This window comes from Musca autumnalis, unplaced genomic scaffold (genome assembly GCF_047663935.1).
Source record: "Musca autumnalis isolate F117 unplaced genomic scaffold, ASM4766393v1 scaffold_1, whole genome shotgun sequence".
Lineage (NCBI taxonomy): Eukaryota > Metazoa > Arthropoda > Insecta > Diptera > Muscidae > Musca > Musca autumnalis.
The window spans coordinates 4847203-4866378 of NW_027411644.1; the positions used below are offsets into that span (position 1 = coordinate 4847203).

General features: G+C 36.4%; 2 protein-coding genes across 10 annotated transcripts in view; one reads left to right on the forward strand and one right to left on the reverse strand.

Moving 5' to 3' along the window:
- The window catches only part of Pif1A (PFTAIRE-interacting factor 1A), a 181126-nt gene that overhangs the window by 114454 nt on the left and 47496 nt on the right, over positions 1-19176 (reverse strand). For 5 of the 9 annotated variants that reach the window (XR_012409137.1, XR_012409141.1, XR_012409142.1 and 2 more), the window contains 3 exons: positions 18132-18372; positions 15512-15625; positions 7832-8275 (listed from right to left, as the gene is read on the reverse strand). Coding sequence is in view for 4 of the 9 variants with exons in the window: in XM_073961498.1 (XP_073817599.1) it covers positions 7832-8275; positions 15512-15625; positions 18132-18372 (799 nt within the window). In the remaining 5 variants the exon portion in view is untranslated. The remainder of the gene's footprint in view (positions 1-7831; positions 8276-15511; positions 15626-18131; positions 18373-19176) is intronic. The other 4 variants (XR_012409138.1, XR_012409139.1, XM_073961519.1 and 1 more) reach the window with 1 other exon arrangement.
- Positions 16047-18049, forward strand: Ir85a (Ionotropic receptor 85a). The gene is made up of 2 exons (XM_073961609.1): positions 16047-16363; positions 16418-18049. Exons 1-2 carry the CDS (start codon positions 16083-16085, stop codon positions 17994-17996), a joined length of 1860 nt encoding a protein of 619 aa, XP_073817710.1. The 5' UTR covers positions 16047-16082; the 3' UTR covers positions 17997-18049.

Genomic DNA, 19176 nt, shown 5'->3' on the forward strand with positions numbered 1-19176 from the left:
TATTTATATAGGCAATTTTCCTTGCGGCAATAATCAGTTTGATGGAGAGAGAGGTGAGGTATATGGTAACCCCTTTGCCTCTCAATACCCTCTCTTACCAACAAACTGACAATTGCCGCAAGGAAAATTGCCGAATGTAAATATGGACTAAATTTGTATCATATACAAAAATACACAATAGAGCAACGGGTTAAAGTAAATCTGCCTTTTTTATGAAAATGGACGTTCAAATCAAAATGCATATCGCGCACATCGTGATTTTTTCAGTCAATTTAATCGTCCAAATATGCGTACAATCGGAAAAAATCGTGCAAAAATTTGAGCAAACTATATCTGTAGGATTCGTGAAAATATCAGTGCATGCTCGTACAGTTCGTAATGCAGAAAATATTGCTGCTGTTCGCGATAGTGGCGCCCAATAACTGAACCTCTCATACTGGTCTCTGATGAATAGTATATCTAAAGACTTAAATTTACAGCCTTACAAGGTGCAGTTGGCCCCTTGGCTACTCGTCATTGGTTAGAATTGTGAAAAGAAATGGCAATATTGGATGGTCATTTTTTTAAGAAAATCATTTTCAGTGATGAGGCACATTTGCACCTCCATTCCAATTCAAGGTTGATTGTCAAAACACGAAGGACTCTTTGGTGCGGTTTATGGCTTGGCGGTATCATCAGGCCGTAATCTTTTCCAAAATGAGGCTGTTCAGGCAGTTACTGTTAATTGTTGTGTAATGAGATGATATTTCTTAGTTGACCCTCGACAGAACATTTGTCCTATAAGACGAACAAAGGAAAGATTTCCATCCCTATCTATTTGTGGTTTATTTCTCCAATTTTGAAGCCTTGACATAATAATGAACTCTTTTGTAAGGCACGCATTGGAAATACCTGAAATCGGGTGGTATAGTTAACCAAGACGTGGGCCCACGTCTACAATTTTTTATGAAGAGTTGTCCTGACCACTGGGAATTCTAAGTGTCAATTTTTAGTTACTTTAGGCAGAAAATGTAGCCATAAACTTCAAAATATCTAAAATCGGACGGTATCGTTTTTTGGAGCCTATACCAAAACGTGGAACTAGATATGTATGTCGAAAATTTTTGGTGGAGGAGAGTCTTTACCACTAGGAAACATAAGTGCCACTTTACAGTCACTTTAGGCCGAAAATGTAGATAAAAACTTTAAAATACCTGAAATCGGGAGGTAGCTTATAACAAAACAAAAGTTTGACCTTTATTCTTAATTTTTGATTTTGACCAAATCACATCCAAATCACACCCAATCCAGGTCGAAAATGTAGATAACAACTTCGAACCCACAAAGATTGGGTGGTAACGTCCAACATTTTTGGTGGAGAATTCTTTTGACCATTTTGAACACTAAATGCCAAATTAAATCTAATTAGTGGGAAAATGTGTAAAACTCCGAAATATCTGAAATTTGGTGTTACCGTTACATGCGACTGCTTTAAAACGTGAACCCACGTCCACCCTAAATGTCAAATTACATCCAATTTGGGGCGAAAATGTTGATAAAAACTTCAAAATACCTGATATCGGGCGGTATCGTTATATGGGACTATACCAAGACCTACGTCTATAATTTTTGACATAAAAGAGTCTTGCCCACTGAAAGTGTAAATTTTTAGCCACTATAGGCCAAAAATATAGCTGAAAACTTCAAAATACTTAAAATAGGGTGGTATCTATTAGGGCCTATACCAAAACGAGCAACTATATCGAAAAAACTCCTAAATTCCATATAACAGCCAATTAAAACCTCAAAACACATGAAATCGGGGGCTGGACAAAAACGTGGACCTATTTGGTTATTTAACCTTCCCAGTGGAGAGTATAATAAAAAATGATAATGATTTTCTAAATAATTTATATTTTATTCAGAACCAACCTCGGTCTCTAAAGTTTAATCACTCTCTTAAGTTTTGCATCATAATTGTGGTCAAGAGGTTAAAACAGATGTTTTTCAGCTTATAGGATTTTCCCGTCATCACTGAAGCTACTGGGGCTTCAAGAAGTGATTAAGAAACAATTTTTACTGGTAAAAATCTGCAACTTGTGATCATATAGATATATACATATATACAAAATGTTTGAACTTCCCACATGAAGTCCTAAATTTTTGGAGTTTAACGGGCGTATTTTGATTATTTTTTACTTCTATGTCTGATTTTAAATTTTTAGTTAGAATCTTCTAACCATCACAACAATCAATATATGCACACCAACAGATACCCCTTGGAAAGAGAGTTTCTTTCATTTGCACCATTCAGAATTCTTAAATTTGTTTGTTCTTCGAGTTTAGGTCCTTTTCCGTCGTCCTCTCTTAAAACTGCAGGTGCCTTGCCGTTTAGTCATGTGAGTATGCCTCTACTCACAACACAAACAGGAAAACATAAATCCTCAGCCATTAAGATGTCGACGATTATATGTATGTATGCATGTGTCCGTCCCCCATGGCAAGGAATGGCGAAGCCGATGATGGAAACCGCATGTAAAAGTATGACATTACAGACAAACAGGCTCTGGCTGGTCGGACACCAGACAGTGAGGCAGTCATGCGAAACAATTTAAAGTACCATCACAAATGACAAAGGCTTCGTTCGTAGGTATAACAAAAAATTAAAATCAATGAGTCCCGAAAACAGGATTTCAATGATGATTGAAATTCCAAACACACTCTGTGACACATACAAACATACACACACGGACAAAGAAAAGGAACCTCTCAAATTACCAAATAAAACGATCGAGTGTCGTGAAAAGATAAACATTGAAACATGGAGTTGAAATTGAAGTGTTTGTTTATTTGGGACTTGTTTATCTTTCTCTTCCGTTCGCTCTTCTTCCTTTTGGGAGTTCTTGTTGCGCAGGGTATGATTTGTGATTAAATTAATCATTAATGCATTGAGTTAAAGGTTTGTATATGTTCGAGATGACACTTTTGGGGGGAGTAAAAATGCACTAGCGTCTTGTTGTTGTTGGTTTTTTTAATATCGTATTTTTTAATATCTTATTACCGGCTTTTCAATATGATTTACTCGAGAAACTTGTCTTACTGGTATAGAATTTCACAAATGTTTTTTAACGCAATACGAGAATCTTTTTTGACGTTTTGCAATATTCAATGTATTCGCCACCAAAACAAAAACATACAGACACTGGCTGTTTTACGGGTTTTGCCGTTTTTGTTTTTTTTTATTCTGTTTTCTTGGCTGTTAATAGGTCTTGAATTGCTTTAAAGGCCAGCGGACCATAACATTGGCCCATAAATAATAACAATAATAAAACGCTTCACAAATGGACTTGGCTTGCTGTTTTAGACAAATTCTTCTTCTTTTTTTTCTTATAAATTTCTATTTTTATGTCATACGTATGTGTGGTGCAAGTGGTGTTAAATTGTTGCAATTTTTATTTCTTTGTTTGGTTTTTATTGCTATTTTTTATTTTTTAATTTTGCCATAATTGAACAATCAATTTTCACTTTTTTTCTGTTTCGAAGATTCATTAGCATTTGTCGATATAAATAAAAAATGTTCGCGTCTCACGCATGCGCACCTGACATTCCCGCACTCACAAAAACTCAGCTCAAATTCTCAAACACGACTGAATGCTCTGCTGGTAAACATTCAAACATTCGGTCGGTAAACAACAATGCAGCCGTTCGTCAGTTCGTCAGCTCATTCGGTGTTTGGTTTGATGTTGTGTTTGAAACCGGCTTTTTGAATGTTTTGCCAACATCATACACAGGTGTTAGGTTCGTGCTGAATTTATATATGGGAAGGTTGCCCTGTGAAAGTATATGCACCACAGATTATTTTTTTTTTTTTGAATCAGTGAATCCCATTGGGCACTTTGGGACCAGTCTTGAGCAATGTCTGTGTACCTAAGTGCTTGTTGATCCATGGTGAATCCTCATAAAGTGTAACAAATTTTCCATGAATGTTACCTTACACTGTGTGTCATTTTTTGAGTCATGGTTTATTAATCATATTCTGACACCACAGAGTGATGGAAGACCAAAAATAAGAAGACACGTGCCCCGGCGTTTTTTCCTATCACTTCAAATCTCGCTATTATGGGCCCCCAAAGTCCTGTGGCCTTGATGCCAAAAGGGATACTTTTTTCAGGCACATATCTTGAAAACCGCTAAGAATTTTGGTTTACTCGTGGAAGCAGCTCTCGTCCTAAAGAATAATAATCGCGAACACATAAAATCCATTCAACCCCACCTCCAAGGTCAACATCGTCAAGGTCAAATTTCCATTATAATTTTTTCTCGGATTTTAATCTACAGATATCAAACCGAATCATTCCTAGAATCTTTATATGCTCTAGAAAGTTGTTTATTGAAATCTTAGGTACATTTTTGTAGTTGACAGTATCCTTAATTTTTGTGCGGTTCGGTATCTGTGGACCAGAATAGGAGAAAAAAGTATAAAAATCGAATATTATCAAAAGTTTTTGGCTATTTTCACATTTAAGAACCGTTCATAGACATTTCGTATGGTCCAGAAAGTTGTTTGCTGATACCTTTGCTACATTATTGTGGTAAATTGTTTTCTTGCATTTTGAACGGTTTTGGTATCTATGGATCGGAAACCGAGAAGAGAGGATAAAAATCGCTTTTGTATTGGTATTTTGGTTGTTTGCTTCAATTTTGATCGGTTTGATATCTGTAGATAAAAATCCGAGAAAGAATTATAATGGAAATTTGACCGTGATGATTTAGACCTTGAAGATGGGGTTGAATGAATTTTATGTGTTCGCAATTATTATTCTTTAGGACAAGAGCTATAACTTTGCTCCCACGAGTAAACCAAAATTCTTAGCGGTTTAGAAGATATGTGCCTGACAAAAGGATCCCTTTTGAAATCAAGGCCTCAGGTTTTTGTGGGGCCATAACCGCGAAAGTTGACGTGATAGAAAAAAACGCCGGGACACGTGTCTTCTTATTTTCGTTCTTATATCACGCTGCGGTATCAAAATATGGTTAATAATTTTCGTGTCGCATAGTGTTATTAAATGTCATTTTCCAGGTAATTCCAGGGTACACTAGGTTATAAAAGACCGATACTTTGTAAAGGTGGGTTTTCCATACATATCAATATACAATTATCTTGCCTACTTTCAGAAAATAACAAAGAAAAAAGATTCGATGGTGATGTTGACAGTAGCGATCGCAATATTTTAGTAATCTTTTTTTCTACTTTTTTTGTCAACTATCTACGAAAGAATTGAAAAAAATTGCACAGTGTGATTGGTTGCAATTTTCACGATTTAATATTTAAAATAATTTTTTTTATCAGTGATTGTATTCTTCGATTTTCTTGATTTTTTATTAAACTACGAATAATTATAAAAAATTTAAGTCCTATTTGGTAGTGGGATTCGAATTATTAATTGCTATTGGTGCGCACGATAACTCTCCCATAAAAGTTCGAAAATGTTCTGAAAATTTGTGCGCACGATAACTCTTGAAGGGAATAACCGATTTGGTCCATACTTGCACAGACTTAGATGAGGTTCTAGAATGGACTCAATCGGCCCACTCCTTCGGGCACATCCCACACAAAATTTCGGAAAAGTTCAGTTTAGGAGCTGCTCTCGGATCTCTTTGATTTTTGTTATAACAGCTTGTATTCACTGCTCCCCATATGATGGTACTAGTTTCATCAGGGGCAAGTCCATATTTCCTGAGCAAATAGTGTGATAGTTGCAAAAAATCCCTATGACTCCGGGTGTAGTGGTTGGTGCGTAATATAACTCTCGAACGGATCAATCGATTTGGTCCAAAACTTGGCCTTCGTAATATTTTGGACAAACATAGTTAAGTTCGAAGATGAGCCATATCGGTCCACTACTTCAGTTACCTCCCCCAGAAAAGTTCAAAAATGTTCGGAAAAATTGTTCGCACGATAACTATTGAAGGTAGTGATCGATTTGATCCATACTTTGCACATCGTGAAATTTCTACCAGACGAAGATGATGTTCCAATATGGACTCTATCGTCCACTACTTTGAGTACCTCCCACACACAATTTTGGAAAAGTTCAGTTTAGGAGCTGCTCTCGAATCGCTTAGATTTTTGTTGTAACAACTTGTATTTGCTGCCCCCATTACGGCAGTACAGGTTTTATCAGGGGCAAGTCCATACTTCCTGAGAAAATAATCAGAAGTTGTAAAAAAAAACCCCTATGACACCAAGTGTAGTGGTTGAAGAGCGCGATATTTCTCGAACTGATCAACCGATTTGGTCCAAAATTTGGCCTTCGTCATAAGTTGTCATAGTTTCAGTTCGAAGACACACAAAACCGGTCCACAACTTCCGGTCTTCCCCAAATATTTAAAAAATGTAACTTAAATGGTATGCACGATATCTATTGAACAAATTGAAATGACTAGTGGGCGCGATATCTATCGAAAAAAACACTCCCAAAATAAGATCCATTTCCATAATGGACTATGTTGGTCCATTCCTTTAAGTGCCTCCTCTGCAACACTTTTGAACTTTAATCCTAATCCATATTTTCGTCGGCAAGTTCAAATAACCAAAAAGCCCACAAATTACAGAAAAGACCCTAAATACATTCGATCATACCATAGATGAAAGTTTCAATTCACATAGGCTGAGGGTATATCTCTGTCGGCAAAACCGACTGATACTTTTTTACTTGTTTTTTTTTTTTTTAAATGGTCAATAAAATTTTTCCTTTATACCAGTGCAAATTGTATGTTTGTTATTTCAATAATAAAAAAATAATAAATAATAATAATATTAAAATGAACAAAAAACATAAACGGATATAATAATAATAATAAAAAAATTACAATTATTTATTTTATGTTGTTGTTTTATTTTATAATTTATCTTCAACATCTTAAAACCTTCTTCGTTTTTCGATCTTGAAAATGGTTTTGCATATAGGGTCTATACCAAAAACTGAACCTATGTCTGCAATTTTTGTGGATATGTTTTTAAACATAGGGAAGTAAAAATATCAAATCACAGCCAATTAAGACAGACATGTATTCAAAATCTTCAAAATACCTAATATCGTTGGTGCCGTTATTTAGGAGCTACATCAATTTTTGTGGATACATTTTTGTCAAATGGAAAAGCTAAAAGCTAAAATGGATCCAATTTGGACGAACAATTTAGAAATCTTCAAAATCCCTAACGTATGTGGACCGATATGGGCTTCATTCGAACTTTAACTGCTTGTCTATATCGACTCAGAATTTTAACCTGATCAATAATACATATCGTCACCATAAATACCAAAATTCGTAACTAACAAAATAATAATTGTACAGGAAAAGCAAAAATCTGTTATATGGAATATTAATCTTATGAGGACAAGTATATGGGATATTTTCAATCATATACGAATGGGATTAAGTTATGAAACCATCATACTTAGTAGGACCGCAGATGTTTATTTATGTTATTTTATTTCAATTGGTTACAAACACAAAAACCAACTGAATATACCCTCCATACTATGGTGGAGGGTATAAAATATGTTTTTATTCGCTTAGCCAATGTTGGACCTGTCCATAGATAAAACACTCCCTACAAATACTGGAATTACAGAAACTTTCCAAAAAATCAAATTTCCATTAAATGTGTGCGTGTGTTTTAATACTTTATTATACATATGTATGTTTTACCCAATGAAACAAAATGTTTTATGACCTAAATAAAAATATGTTTTTTTTTTCTTTGATAAATGAAATTGCTATATAAAAAATTGGACTTCAATATTGTTCTTAAATTAAAAAAAAAACTTATTCTACTACAACTTACCTCATCTGAGTTTTCCACTTCTGTTTGGGTTTCCTTCTCTTTAGTTTCCACGTTGCATTCATTCTTTTCAGGTGGGGTGGGGATGATTGATGCAACATCGTTGTTGGACGACGATGTTGTTTGGGGAATTTCTGTTTGTGGTGGTTGTTGGGGTTGTTGAAGTTGTGTCTTACAGTTGCAACAAACACCGCTAGGTGGCAGCATTTGCTTGTTGCTCTTAATATCATTATTGGAAATAGTTGCATTGTTATTATTGTGGTTGTTGTTATTGTTAGTATTAATCTTTGGTTTTTTATCTAAACTAAGCGTCGTCGTTTTATTCGTTGAAGTATTTGATTTATTTGTCGTTGCATTTCTGCTGGTAAAACTCTTTGAGTTTTGTAATGTCTGTAAATCCTTTTTCAGTTGCCCAATGTTGCGTTCTTTGGTTTTTATTTCCTCTAGCTATAAAGAAATGGAGCGAGAAGGATAGTAAAAAAAAGGAAATATTAGAAACAAACCAAAAATACTGTCTGTTAACAAGCTTAATTTATTTCTAAAATATTTTTTGGGAATCTGTAAAAAGACATTTTATGACAAATATTTTGTTCTCAATTTGAAAACTTTGCATATCCATATTGCACACCCCACACAAATACCTAATGCTCCTAATGCTGTTTATTGTTGTGGCCCTATCCTTGTTGGCCAATGTTTACGCAACTCACCCAACATTGTTTCTAGATATGCAGAAACTGCAAAAAAACACATGCGGTCAGTTGGAATTATGCGTTTGCTTAGCAAAAACCACAAATAACTCCCACCAACAATCCATCCAACTATTCGCCCCGCAAAAAAACAACAAAATTGGAGTCATAAAAAAGACGTGAGAAAATATTTTGATTCGATTTATCCTAAATGTTTACCTTTGCCTTTCTGACTCATTCATATGGACACTTATGAGTGGAATGGACATACGGCCGGCCACAAGTCGCAATGCCTCTAGGGATCAGTGCGGTAGTGTGGTGTTCACCACACATACAAGCTGCCTAAAAACTGGCTTATGTTATGTGCGATCGAGCGAGTCGATCTGTCTGCTGCCATTCGCAGTCGTCTGCACACAAATGAATGAACTATAATTTGTAAGGCTGTGGCAATGCAAAAAAACACGCAGACCCAGACATCAATGAGAACGAAACTCCACTTTTATTTGTTCATGAATACGAAGGTGTAACAGGACGCGGAAATTTCGAATCATTAATAAAATTCCATCGTTATGAATGATTAGACATAAGGTTCGATGACTTTGTGTGGAACATTGTACAGCAGTTTTGAAAGGACTGAGTAAATGCATATGTGGTTCTTTTGTATGGAAAATGTTAGAAATGCCTTATTTACGAGAATAAAGGGTATTTCAAGATGTGGAATTTTTTAATGATTTTTTTCGAAGACTATCAAGGCGTGGACGTAGGGTGACGTAGGGGATGGAAGATACCAAGGAACGGTCCCGACCGGTTTTAACATGGCAAAGCCCAGGATTTATCTTGGTCCCTCTTTCATCTCAAGTGGACACTGACCTCCCCGTGGTGTCACCGGGGAACTGCCTTTAACACCCGTTAAAGGTAGTGAGCTAACATGTGCCGCGCGTTCAACCATAAGAATGTTAAAAACTTGGGTTTGGGCGTCGGGTTAGTAACCCTCCCCTAGAAAAAACAGCCTACTATGAAAAAACGAAAGAAAAGAGAAACAAATCCCTCAAAAGTTGACGACCTCCGCAAACTTTTTAAGGACCATGATCTGCGAATCTGCATCTGGAATGTTCGCACTCTTTATAGAGAAGGTGCAGTCTTCGCATTGGCAGATGTACTTGAAAAGTACAAGGCCGACATTACTGCCATACAGGAAATGCGATGGATTGGGAAAGGTGTCACAACAACACCTAAAGGTGACGCACTGTATTATAGCTGCCATGACGTAAAACATGAGTTTGGTTGCGGATTCGTAGTTAGTCGGAGACTAAAACATCTGGTATCCAGCTTCACCCCAGTGAATGAAAGACTTGCTGCAATTCGAATAAAAGCTCAATTCTTCAACATCAGCTTTATTTGCGCTCATGCTCCCACGGATATTCATAAGGCCACCTGGCTGTCTCCAGATCAACGAACAAGTAATCAAATTGATCATGTTTGGATAGATGGAAGACATTCATCGAGCGTGTTGGATGTACGATCGTTCCGAGGCGCAAACATTGATTCGGACCACTACCTTGTTGTAGCAAAGGTACGCACCCACTTAAACGTAGCAAACAAAGTACGAACAGACACAACACGAAAGTTAGACATCGGTAAGCTGCAATCACAACAGATAGCCACAGCATATAGCCCAATTGCTTAATCAAAGCACTCCTCATCCCGATAACATATCAGCGTAATGGCAAAGTATTGCCCACTCCATGCAAACAGCCGCAAAATCCATACTTGGATACCAGAGACCTCCACCAAGGAATCCATGGTATGATCAAGAGTGTCGTGCTGCCACCGAAGAGAAAAATGCGGTATATAGGGCTACTTTACAATCCGTAGCAACGCGTAGCTCACGTGAGAGATACAGGGAGAAAAGGAGAGAGGAGAAACGTCTTTTCCGCAGGAAAAAGAGAGAGATGGAAAAGCGGGAGTGTGAAAAAATCGAGATGTACTGGAGCCAGATTGAAGTCCGAAAATTCTACCAAGGAGTCAAGCATCAAACTGATGGCTTTGGTACAGGCACATCCTCCTGTAGAGACCAGTAAGGTAATTTGGTAACTGATACAGATAGTGTACTCAGGATATGGAAAGAACATTTTTCAAAACTGTTGGTATCCAATAGCAGCGAAGACGACGAAGATACCACAGTCCCAATCCCAGAAGATGGTATTGAATGTATAGCGCCCAGCCAAGATGAGGTACAGATAGCAATAAATCGGCTGAAGAATAATAAGTCAGCAGGAGCCGATGGTTTACCAGCCGAGCTGTTCAAAACCGGAGGCGACACGCTGATAAGGTGTATTCATCAGCTAGTTAGCACCATCTGGCAGGAACAACAATTACCCGACGATTGGAACCTGAGTATCCTGTGCCCCGTCCATAAGAAAGGGGATAAGACTGTATGCTCTAAATATAGGGGCATAAGTCTACTCCCTATTGCCTACAAGATCGTGTCAGGGATATTGTGCGAACGACTAAAGCCTATGGTCAACGAGATAATTGGGCCATACCAATGCGGCTTTAGACCCGGCAAGTCCACCACTGACCAGATATTTACCCTGCGGCAAATCCTGTAGAAGACCCACCTTTTTGTCGATTATAAAGCAGCCTTCGATAGCCCGCTGCGTTCAAAGGTATTCCAAGCCATGTTTGAATTTGGTATCCCCGCAAAGCTCATCCGGCTTTGTAAAATGACTTTAACTGACACGTGGTCCTCAGTTAAAATAGGAAAGAACCTCTACGAAGAGTTTGGTACCAAAAGAGGTTTCAGACAAGGAGATAACCTTTCGTTTGTTCTCTTCAACATCCTGCTGGAAAAGGTTATACGAGAGGCAAACGTCAAAAGAAGTGGCACAATCTACACCAATAGTCACATGTTACTTGCTTAAGCTGATGATATAGACATCATGGGCCGATCAGTAAAAGAAGTAACTGATACCTTTATGAAGGTCGAAAGAGAATCTGTTAAAGTGGGTCTGGCGGTAAACGGTGAGAAGACCAAGTTGATGGTGTCGACGCGCAATGCGTCCATTGAGCTCGGACCGACTGTGGAAGTTGGTTCCTATAATATTGAGGTAGTAAAAGACTTCGTCTACCTCGGCACCTCCGTAAACACAACAAACGACATCAGTTGTGAAATAAAAAGAAGAATTATATTGGCCAATAGATGCTACTTTGGTTTAAGTAAGCAGTTTAAAAACCAAGCCACATCTCGTCAAACAAAAATAAACTGATACTACCCGTGCTGATGTATGGCTCCGAAGCCTGGGTACTTGCGCAAGCAGATATGGCAGTGCTTGGTGTGTTTGAGAGAAAAATTCTTCAAAAGATCTACGGACCAATCTGCGTTGACGGTGAATATCGACGTCGCTGTATCTGCTATACAACGACATCAATATAGTTAAACGTATCGAGATGCAGCGATTGCGTTGGCTAGGCCATATCATTAGAATGAGCGATGAAGAACCCGCTAAAAAGGCGTATAAATACGGACCGCTTGGTGGTGCACGCAGAATTGGCAGGCCAAGGAATAGATGGCGCAAACAAGTGGATGATGAGATGAAAAGGCGCTGTATTCCAGAAGTCGAAGTAACAAACAGAGGGAATTGAAGATATTTTCTTAGATCGGCTTATGGAACAAATGTTCTGTAATGGGCCAGCTAAGTAAGTAAGTATCGAGGCGTGGAATAAGGATTTTTTTCAAGAACTATAAAGGCTGAAATAAAGAATATTTTCAAGGCCTACCAAGACGTGGAATTTTTAAGAATTTTTTTTAATTGTTGTTGGCGTTTTTTATTGTTGGACTGCAGAATTTTACATCTTTGTGTTTATTTCAGCTTGAGTCCATATTTTGTTGTAATTCAATTGTTTGAATAACAACAAAATATTTTAAAGTGGATATGAAATTGATTAGTTGCGGGCGAAGGGTTGTTTCAGTTGTCACCAAACAACTTCATCAGTTCCCTTTTTCTTTTAATTAATTCTCTTTCGAGTTGAGCTGTTAGGCCTTTAGAGATACATTGAAAAATTAGGAGTCTACCGAAGTCCCACGCATCCAACCATTACACTACGTTTCACGGGTGGTAAATCCGATCTTCAGGTGTATTAGGATGTTGTTTTTGTGGCAGACGAAGGCAAAGCTTGGTAACTGGTATATATATCGAACTTCATTAGATAAATGTATATGCGAAATTATGTCAGTTAATTGAAACTCCAAACTTTTCCTATAGTCCTGCTTGGTAATCCCATTTTCAATGTTCACAAATACTATGGTAAGTTTTATTCCTACATCATTAGTAATTGCTCTTCTATATCAGAAGATTTTATTTTTTGATCATCAATTATTGTCTACTAAAGTTTTGACAAGTTGATGGTGGCTTAGAACGCTAAGACGCCGGCAACCTTGACACTCAGTTGTCGGAGACCCAGGTTCGAATCCCAGCCTGGCTCATGCTGAAATTATTTTTTATTTTTGCCTTATTAAGGCGAAGGCCATTTATAGTGATATTTTTAATTAATTCTCTTTCGAGTTGAGCTGTTAGGCCTTTAGAGATACATACACGCATTGGTCAACAAGGCTGCCTAATGCAAAAACAACTTTCTTGTTGTTTTTACCCCCGCTTATTGAAGCAACACTCCTATGTTCGTATTCTTTGCGAAGCAAAGACGACATAAAAACAGTGGTGGATATGAAATTCTTTAGTTCGACTCAAATTGTAGGGTAAACAGCTTTAGGGCCATACAGCAAATTTCTCATTTTATTTAATTTGCTAGATGGCTTTATTGACCTGTTTATCGATACAGAGTCGGCGAAAAAGGGAACTGCTGAAGTTGTTTGGTGACAACTGAAACTATAGTATTCCCTACCCTTCGCCCGCAACTAATCAATTTCATATCCACTTTAAAATATTTTGTTGTTATTCAAACAATTGAATTACAACAAAATATGGACTCAAGCTGAAATAAACACAAAGATGTAATTTTTTTTTTAAGAAATATCAGACAATACGTGTTATTTTAAAGAATTTTTTCAAGGATTATTAAGGAATGGAATTTTTAAAGAACTGTTTTTAAGGACTATCAAGGCGAGTAATGTTTAAAAAATTTTAAAAGACTATTAAGGCGTGGAATTTTTAAAGGATTTTTTCCAACAACTATCAAGGGGTGGATATTTTTTATTTTTCAAAGCGTGGAATTTTTAAAAAAATTAAAGAAATTTTTTTCAAGGCGTGGTACTTTTAAAGAAATTTTTTTCAAAGCGTGGAATTTTTAAATAAATTTGTTTCAAGGCGTGGAATTTTTAAAGAATTTTTTTTCAAGTCGTGGAGTTTTTAAATAAATTTGTTTCAAGGCGTGGAATTTTAAAGAATTTTTTTTTCAAGGCGTGGAATTTTTAAATAAATTTTTTTCAAGGCGTGGAATTTTTAAAGAAATTTTCTCAAGGCGTGGAATTTTTAAAGAAATTTTTCAGGGCGTGGAATTTTTAAAGATTTTTTTTCAAGGCGTGGAATTTTTAAAGATTTTTTTTCAAGGCGTGGAATTTTTAAAGATTTTTTTTCAAGGCGTGGAATTTTTAAAGATTTTTTTTCAAGGCGTGGAATTTTTAAAGAAATTTTTTCAAGGCTTGGAATTTTTAAAGATTTTTTTTTCAAGGCGTGGAATTTTGAAAGAAATTCTTTTCAAGGCTTGGAATTTTTAAAGATTTTTTTTCAAGGCGTGGAATTTTGAAAGAAATTCTTTTCAAGGCTTGGAATTTTTAAAGATTTTTTTTTCAAGGCGTGGAATTTTGAAAGAAATTCTTTTCAAGGCTTGGAATTTTTAAAGATTTTTTTTTCAAGGCGTGGAATTTTGAAAGAAATTCTTTTCAAGGCTTGGAATTTTTAAATAAATTTTTTTCAAGGCGTGGAATTTTTAAATAAATTTTTTCAAGGCGTAGAGTTTTTAAAGAATTTTTTCAAGGCGTAGAATTTTTAAAAAAAATTTATTTTTTTTAAGAATCTTTTATTTTTCAAAGCGAGGAATTTTTAAAACGTTGGGAACTTTTACAGAATTTGTTTATAAGGAGTGGAATTTTTAAAGAATTTTTTGTCAAGGCGTGGAAATTTAAAAAAAAAGGTCCAATGCACGGGATTTTTAAAGAATTTTTTTCAGAGCGTGGAATTTTTAAAGAAATTTTTTCAAGGAATATCAGGGCAAAGAATTTTTTTTCAAGGAATATCAGGGCAAAGAATTTTTTTTAAGGACTATGAAGGCGTGGAATTTTATTTTTAAATTTCTTTTCAAGGATTATCAAGGTGTGTAATATTTTTAAAGAAATTTTTTCAAGGACTATCAAGGCGTGGAATTTTTTGATTAATAATTTTTTCGAGGACTATCAAGGCGTGGAATCGCAAGGACTATAAATGAGTGGAGTTTTTAATGATTTTTTTTTTTTCAATGACTATCAAGGTGTGGAATTTTAATGCATTTTTTTCAAGGACTAGCAATGCGTGGAATTTTTTAAAGAACTGTTTTCATGGACTATCAAGGCGTGGAATTTTTAAGGACCATAAAGACGTGGATTTGTTAATGATTTTTTTTTCAAGGACTATCAAGGCGTGAAATTTTTAAAGACCATCAAGGCGTGAAATTTTTAAAGACCATCAAGGCGTGGAATTTTTAAAGATTTTTTCAAGGACTATCAAGGCGTGGAATTTTTAAAGAATTTTTTCAAGGCCTATCAAGGCGTGAATTTTTAAAGAATTTTTTCAAGGCCTATCAATGCTTGGAATTTTTAAGGATATATACGAAACTGATAATCTTTTGTGAGTGTGAATATTCATGCCAGTACAATGTGTACTTGAAAATGTATCTTAAATTAAATCCATAATAAATATTAAAAATAATTTTGATATTTACACCGAATGTAAAGGTTTCGAATTAACGGAATTCGCATTCATTAAATTGCGCAGCGAGGACTTACCAATCGTGATATTTCATTTTTGGCAGATTTTTGTATTTGAGTCAATCGGATTTCATAAGAATCTTTTAATTCGCGTATATCAGCTGCTTTTCTTCTATCAGCGTCGGAATTAATCTGCAAAAAGAAAATCACAGGAATTGTCCACAATTCAATGCAATGTCCTTGTTAGAGATTACGCAAGTAAACACATGGAACACGCAGAACATTTTGGCAAACATTTCATGAATGGACACAGGAACTTCACTTTACATTGACACAAAGGGTTGGCATGCAAACAATGTTAGTAGGAGTCGCAACAAAATTGACGCGTTAATGTAGGCATTGGAAAGCTCTTTATTCGGAAAGCAACAATAAAACACTGGACATCTGTTTTTTGTTTTTACTTGAGAAATTCATGCATTAAATTAATTGAAAAGATGATTCGACGATGATAAGCAATTGAATGACGTTCGGTTATTAGATAAGGACATCAACACTGCGCAAAGGAAACTTTTGAGCAACGAAATGCATATAAAAGCTATTGGGATTCTTTCCCTACCAACCAAACGAAACGGTTAGCCAGTTATTAACAATGTGGCTGTCTTTGTGGTTATTTGGTATTGCTGTCGGCATTTCCATGCCTCAACTGCAGCAGCCGCAGCAGTACAAAAGTGAAGTGTTTTATTTGATGGCATTTAATAACTCCTGGATGGATCCACCGCATTCTGAACTCTTTGATTTTGTGAGTGGGGTATTTTGCAAATCACATCTGAAGGTGGTGCATGTCTACTATGAAATGGATTTCACCCTAAGGTATTCCGGGCAGATATTAAGGAACTTGAATCATTGTGGCATATCCTATGTGGCTTTGAGGTAGTATCATTTAATTTTTTGGTATATCTTTTCTCATTTTCTTCTTTTTTCTAGGAATGACCAGCAATCTTCTCATTTAAAAATCATTTCCGATGATGGTATACTCCTCTATTTGGTTATGATTTTACGTGACATTTCTCACCCAGTGGATCTTAGCGTAATACGCAAAAAATCAGCAGCCAAACATCTGACTTATATAATGATTTTGATACAGGAACCGCATACAGTGACAGAGACATGGCTGCGTACAACATTTGGAAAATTTTGGAAATGGTGGATTCTTAATGTTGTCGTTGTTTTTCCGGAACCAAACCATCGCCACATCGAGCTCTATCGTTATGATCCTTTCGCCAAAACTCTAATCCATCGGATAGCTCATGGACCCAAAAATTTCAATTTGGCTGATTTGTATCCCAAGGACATGTTAAATATGAGAGGAAATCCGTTACAAATCTGCCTCTACCAAGACAATATACGCACCATATTTGAAAATAATGGAAAGATTTTGGGTACTGATGGCCTGATGTCATCGTACTTCGTGGAACGTTTAAATGCCACTCCTATGGTCGGGCGTATCGGAACTTATGGTAATACTTCCATTAGTGAGGATTTGTGTTTCAAGGAAACTTTTAATGAGATGAGTGATATCGCCACCAACATACGTTTCTTGTCCATGGATACATTTTACGGTCGTGTTGAGTTCACCACAGTTCTGAGTCGTGATGACCTCTGTGTCCTTATACCCAAAGCCAAGATAGCATCTTCGTTTTGGAATTTATTTCGTTCGTTTAGCATAAGTGTTTGGATTTTAATCTGCGTTAGCTTGGTCATGGCATATCTCTTTTGTTCGTTAATTTATCGCAACATATTTGCGGGTGATAAACTATTGCTGGACCTTTTATCGTGTGTAATTTCAACACCACGTGCCAAGTTACAGAAGTCCAGAATGTCTGCACGTCTATTCTTCTATGTGTGGCTTGTTTATGGTCTCCTCATATCGGCCGCCTTTAAGGGAAATCTCACCAGCAATCTTGTGGATCGAGAATATTTGCCCGATGTTAACACCCTTCAGGAATTGGCGGAATCAAAATATCCCCTTGCAACATTACCGAGGCACATAAAACATTTGAATCGTTACTTGGACTTGCACAAACCTGCTGAAGCCCTGTTGAGACGGAAAATTGTACCACTGCCGGATGCCTACTTCAATGGTCTCATCGAACAGAACAATATCTCGTTTGCCTATTTGCAGAAATATCACATCTCAGTATTCCGTGCCAATTCTCGCAAACATTCCCGAAATGGCAAACCCTGTTATCATGCCATGGCCCAGTGCATTGTACCGTTTCACGCGGTCTACATTGTGCCCTATGGTTCACCATATTTGGGTTATATAAACCAATTGATACGCAATGCTCAAGAGTTTGGTTATTATCTGTATTGGGATAGCATGATGAGTGCTGTCTTCCGCAGAAGTCGACGCAATGGCCAGTTGCAGAGACGCGATGACAGCGAACCGGAAGTTTTGCAACTGTTTCATTTCCATTCAGCCTATTGTTTTTGGGCAATGGGTTTGCTCATGGCCGGCATTTGTTTTGCGTGGGAAATTTTGAATGTAAAAATTTCATTTTAAGGCATGCAAATGGAGGACAATAAAGGAGGGACATGTTCGAGGTACAGAACAAGGTAAGTAAAAGCGCAACGCATACTTAACAACACTAAGCACATTGAACTAATTACTGCTCCGTTTTTGAATCTCATAACTTACCACTTTCTTTTCTTCTAGGGCTTTATTAGCTTCCTTTAAGGCATTAATTTCATTGGTCAGTCTTTGAATTTCATAGTTAACGAGACCGCCCACCGCGGCCTGTGGCAAGTTGTCGGCATTTGTGTTGGTTGAGGATGTCTCGGACTTCTTTGGGCTGCCAGTTTTCTTCAGATGTTCAACAACATTCTGTAGTTTCTTTACCTCAGCTTTCCATTTTCGAGTTTCAGCTTCATTTTGAGCTCTAAAAAAATAAAAAAATATATTTTAGAAGAGATTCTTAAAATATAGCCAATTAAAAAATAAAAAATATAGGTGTAATTGAGTGTTTTCTAATTGAAATCTTTAAACAAAGAAGTTAAAAAAGATCTTAAAAAGCCGATGCATGCTAGGTCTTTACCTACCAAACTACCTATCCATAACCTATTACAGTCGTAGAAATTATTACAGGATCACAAGGATCACGGTGCTCTTGAATCAAATTCAAATGGAAGGTGCTTACACCTGGGAAGTTTTTGCGGATTCTGAAACTACAATGTTCATAGATGAGAAAAATCAAATTTTAAATAAATCGCGATTTAAGTTGACATTTTTAGGGGTTGTTTAGGTTTGTGCGAATTTGCTTGAAAACCGCAATTCCTATCAAAATGGGAATAAAGAAAATGTTGTACCTATCAAAATTCTCTACAAGATTGACCTTAATGATATTTTCGTAGGTTTTACAACTTTCGAGATATAGAAGTTGAAATTGGGACAATTCAAATTCAATTCAATTCTGTATCGTCTCCTTATAAAACAATGTCATGACTGCAATTTCCCAACTTAAACTTATATATCTAAAAAAATGTACAACCTAGGAAAAATTACATAAGCCAGTCTTGTAGAGAATTTTCACAGCTATAAGATTTTCTCAGGTCCCATGCCGATAAGACTTGCCGTATTCAAGCAAAATCGCGAAACCCTAACAAAACAACATAAAAATGTAAAACCACTTTTAGACTGTATAGACTCAAACATTAACTTGAGTTTTTCTCGAATCAGGCAAATG